At 40.5% G+C, this 5,000-nt stretch overlaps 1 protein-coding gene across 1 annotated transcript in view; it reads right to left on the bottom strand.

Annotated features, from left to right (window-relative positions):
* LOC138863528 (putative uncharacterized protein FLJ46204) overlaps positions 1-5,000 on the bottom strand; it is a 5,668-nt gene that overhangs the window by 167 nt on the left and 501 nt on the right. Inside the window, exon 2 of the mRNA XM_070127693.1 lies at positions 1-337. This exon is cut by the window's left edge and continues 167 nt beyond it. Coding sequence (XP_069983794.1) covers positions 1-337 — 337 coding nt within the window. The remainder of the gene's footprint in view (positions 338-5,000) is intronic.

Below are 5,000 nucleotides of genomic sequence, written 5' to 3'. Positions count from 1 at the left end.
GTGGATGTGTGTAGGTGTGAGGGTGTGTAGGTGTGTTGGGTGTGAGGGTGTGTGGATGTGTAGGCGTGTGAGAATGAGGGTACGTGGGTGCTGGTAGGTGTTGAGTATGAAGGTACGTGGGTGTGTGGATGTGTAGGTGTATGAGAATGAGGATGCGTGGGTGTGTTGAGTATAAGGGTGTGTGGATGTGAAAGAATGTTGAGTTTGAGAGTGTGTGGATGTAGAAGTTTGTAAGTATTAAAGTGTGTGAATGTGTAGGTCGACGAGTATGTAAATTTATGAATTTAGTATGTGAGTATGATATCGTATGAATGTGTAAGTCTATAGATACATAAATCTATGAAAGTGTAAGTGTGTGAGTATGAGAGTGTGTGAATACGTATATTTCAATTTCTGAATGCGAATTTTGTGAACATGAAAGTAGGTGAATGTCAGTTTCTGGCTCGTAACTGCAAGTGCGTGCTTAATTTTCTTTTAATTTGCAAAAAAAAAAAAAAAAAAAAAAAAAAAATGAGAATAGAGAAAGACTTGTGTATGTCTGTTTGTCCTTCTGTGCAAAATCTCACAACTATGGATGGATAGATGGGTGGATGGGTAGACAGACAGACACACAAATGGATAGATTATTACATACATGCGTGCATACATACATGTACACATACTTACATACATATTGATAGATAGATAGATATCGATAGATAGATAAGTAGATGTACAGATTGGTAGATGGGTAGATAGATAGAGGAAAGGGAGATAGATAGATAGATAGATAGAGAGAGAGAGAGAGAGAGAGAGAGAGAGAGAGAGAGAGAGAGAGAGAGAGAGAGAGAGAGAGAGACAGAGAGAGAGAGAAGGGGATAGGCAGACAGATAAACAGAAGGAGAGCAAGAGAAAGACAGAGAAACATACGGAGACAGGGAGAGAGAGAGAGAGAGAGAGAGAGAGAGAGAGAGAGAGAGAGAGAGAGAGAGAGAGAGAGAGAGAGAGAGAGAGAGAGAGAGAGAGAGAGAGAGAGAGAGAGAGAGAGAGAGAGAGAGAGAGAGAGAGAGAGAGAAAGCAAGAGAGGAGACAGGCAGACAGACAAACAGAAGGAGAGCAAGAGTGAGACAGAAAGCGGAAGAGAGAAAGAGAGAGAGAAACAGAAAGAACAACAACATGGCAGCATTAACATAAAAACCTGAAGATTGATCTCCACTCCCCCCCCCCACCCCCCGCCCAGCTGACACCCCCTAGTTCCCCTCAGAAAACGCCTCTTTCAGCCTCACTGACCCCTCACTTCCCTCTCCGCCCACTCAATCAGTTCCGGATGACGCCCACGCCCATCCCCCTCCTATCCCTTCCTCTCCCCCCTACGCCCATCCTCCTACTATCCCTCTCCCTCCTCTCCCTCTCATCCCCCCGCCCACACGTCCATCCCCTTCCTATCCCTCTCCCCCCGCCCACACGTCCACCCACCTCCTCTCCCTCTCCCCCTCGCACGCCCATCCCCCTCCTCTCCCTCCCCCCCCACCCATGCCCATCCCTCTCCTCTCCCTCCCCCCCCCCCCGCCCACACGTCCATCTCCCTTCTCACGCCCATCTCCCTTGGCACTCCCCGCCCCCTTCACGCCCACTCACGCCCGCCGAGAGCCAATGAGGTGGCACGGAGGAGGTTGTGCTATGCTCGGTGATGCGCAAGAGAGGGGGGCGAGGGAGGGGGAGGAGGGGGAGGGAGGGGAAGGGGGAGGGGGAAGAGTAGGAGGGGAGTGGGTAGAGAAGAGGAGAGGGAGAGAGGAGGGGGGAGGGGGAGGGAGAGAGGAGGAGAGGGAGGGAGAGGGGAGGGGGGAAAGGGAGAGAGGAGGGGCGGGAGGGGCAGGGGGGGAGAGGGAAGTGGGGGGAGGGGAGGGGAGAGAGAGAGTAAGAAGAGAGAGAGGAGAGAAGGGGAGAGGAAGGAGTAAGAAGGGACAGAGGAAGAGGGAAAGAGGAGGAGAGAGTGAGGAAAGGGGAGAGTAGGAGGAGGGAGTGAGGAGGGAGTAAGAAGAAGGGAGAGAGGAAGTGGGGAGGAGGAAGAGAGGAGGGTTAAGGGGAACGGGGAATAAGGAAAGAGAAAAGGGAGAGGAGAAAGCCGAGAGAGGTTGGGGAGGAATAGGAATAGGGAAGGAGAGGAGGAGAAGAGACTCACCTAAGGGACGGGGGAATGGGAAGACAGAGGGATAAGGAGGTATGACTATGAGGTGAAAGAGGGGAGAGGGAAGGGTCAAGAGATGAGAAGGTAGAGGGAAAGAAGGGAAAGGGATAAGGATGGAGAAACAGGGGAGGGGGAAGTGGGGGGGATGAAGGAGGGGGGGACAGAGGTCGTAAATCTGTCAAGTGGCAACATGTCTTCTCTCTTTGATGATGTTTTGGGAAGAGAAGGGGGGGAGGGGAATGAAGGGGAGGGGAGGGGAAGGAGAGGAAGAAGGAATCGGAAAGGAAGGAAGGAAGAAGGGGAAAATGATGAAACGGGGAAGAGCAGGGAAGGAGAGAAAGAATGAGGGGAAGAGAGGAGGGAACAGGAGAAGTCCCATCTCACCTCTTTTTTTCCCTCCTTGGCTTCCCGACTTCATTAAACGATGAATGAAAGGTAAAATGATGATAGAAATAAATTAATAAATAATGATACTATAATGATTACGATTAAGATTATAATTATAATGATATACCCCGAATCATAATCACATAAAAAATCTCAAACACTGCACGATGAGATAAACACGTACGATAACAAACTGAACATTGAGTACGACTGTGTAAGCGTAAGCGAAGATGCTAATGTACGATAATCAAAATTTTCGAGACGGCGAAAATTAATGGAAGTTCTGCCATATTTGACTGCGAAATTAAAAGATCATGACGTCGAAAATCAAGGAAGAAGAAGGGTAAGATATCGAAATTGCTTTCTTTTACACAGTTCTCTATTATAAATAAATAAATAAATAGACTTTATGGTATCAGCTGCGATTTTTGATTGATGCGTTCGGGGAAGAAGTGGGGGGGGGGGGTGGAAGGAGAGGGATGGGGAGAGGAGAGGCAAGAGGAAGAGAGAGGGAAGAGGAAATATAGTAGATAGATAGACAGATAAATGGTCTGATAAAGAGAAAGATAGAAAGACAATTACAAGGATAGCCATATAGGTTAGCAGATAGTTCCAGAGGCAGACTTATAGATAGACAGACGAAAAAGGGAAGAAAAATAAGTCGATAAACAAAAGTAAGACACGAAAATATTGCCACGTCTCACATACTAAAATACTGTATATGATAAATGCAGTGACATTACCCAGACTATTTAAAAATTCAAGTTCAATATCGGATTCGCTTGACATTTTAAATGATGCTCAGTGCAAACATTTCACTATCATGTTTTAGTTATTTTATAGTTAGATATCAAGCAAGTTATACAGGCATGTATATATCTAGTTAGTTACTGAGTTATCAAGTTATTTTTAATGATTCTAGTGATTAAGAAGATGTTGCTGTTATAAAAGAAAAAAACAAAAACAAATTACGATTCCAAAAGATGCACTTGTAATACCCGTTTTTGAAGGAAGAAAATAGTACAGAGAAAAATGGAAATGCAGAGACAGAGAAATAACCAAAAGTGAAGAAAGAGTCACGCAAAAAAATAAATTTGATTGCATATCCAAACGTAGGAATAAAAAAGCCCACAAAACAATGAAAACAATGAAGCAAAGGCGGTGTAGAGAAGAAAGATTTACATTAGTAGTAAAACAGGACACCGTTTGGTCCTCGGTCTTGCCGCCTCAGACGCCAAAAGGAGCGCGAAATTGACTGACTTGGATGAAAAGTTTTTTTTTCGATTAGTTACGCACTGTATACGCTAACCGAAGCCACATGATAATTAAAAATAATGGTAATAATAATAATGGTAATAATTATAATGATGATGATAATAATAATGATAATAATAATAATGATGATAATAATAATGATGATAATAATAATGATAATAATAATAATGATGATCATAATAATGATGATAATAATAATGATGATGATAACAATGATAATAATGATAATGATAATGCTATTACTAACTAATACTACAGCTAATGATGATGATAAGGATAATGTTAATAATCATAATGAGGATGATATTAATGATTAATATTAATTGCAATAACAATGATAATAATAATGGTAATAATAATAATAATAATAATAATAACAATAAAGTTGATAACAATAATAATGATGATAACGATAACAATAATAGTAATGATAATAACGATAATAACAAAAAATAATGATAACGATGGTAATGATAATAATTTTGAAAAATACATCAACATTTCAAAGACGAATGAAGGCAATGATAATAATAAAAAGAAAAAAACGACAGCAATCAAGTAAATAGATAAACGACATAACCGCTACATATTTAGAAAAATCATTTGCTTGAATAGATAAATACTAAACGAATGAAATGAAATGAAAAATATTTCAGGCTGATAAGTGATTATATATATATAAAAAATTGTCAATCAAAATCCTAAATACGTTCACTAGATGAAATAAGAATGAATAATGTAGATAAAGATATCATGTAAAAAAAAAAGAAAGAAAGAAAGAAAGAAAAAAAAAAAACAGAGAGAGAGAGAGAGATTGAGATAGATAGATAGATAGATAGATAGATAGATAGATAGATAGATAGATAGATAGATATAGAGAGAGAGAACGACAGACAGACAGACAGAGAGAGAGAGAGAGGGAGAGATAGATAGATATATAAATATAGAGAGAGACCTGAAGATCTAAAAAATGACAGGCAGTGAGTAAATGACCAAATAAATTATTTGATAAATAGATTAAAAATAATAATAATAAATAAAAAATACCCCCCCCCCTCAACATGAAATATAAGACAAGATAACAAAATTAAATAAAACGCATTATGAATAAATGATAATGATAAACAATATAAGGATAAGCGAATAAATGAATAAGTATGTAAGAATAGAT

The sequence above is a fragment of the Penaeus vannamei genome, chromosome 12 (genome assembly GCF_042767895.1).
Source record: "Penaeus vannamei isolate JL-2024 chromosome 12, ASM4276789v1, whole genome shotgun sequence".
In the NCBI taxonomy this organism is placed as follows: domain Eukaryota; kingdom Metazoa; phylum Arthropoda; class Malacostraca; order Decapoda; family Penaeidae; genus Penaeus; species Penaeus vannamei.
This window is presented reverse-complemented; position numbering and strand designations above follow the sequence as displayed.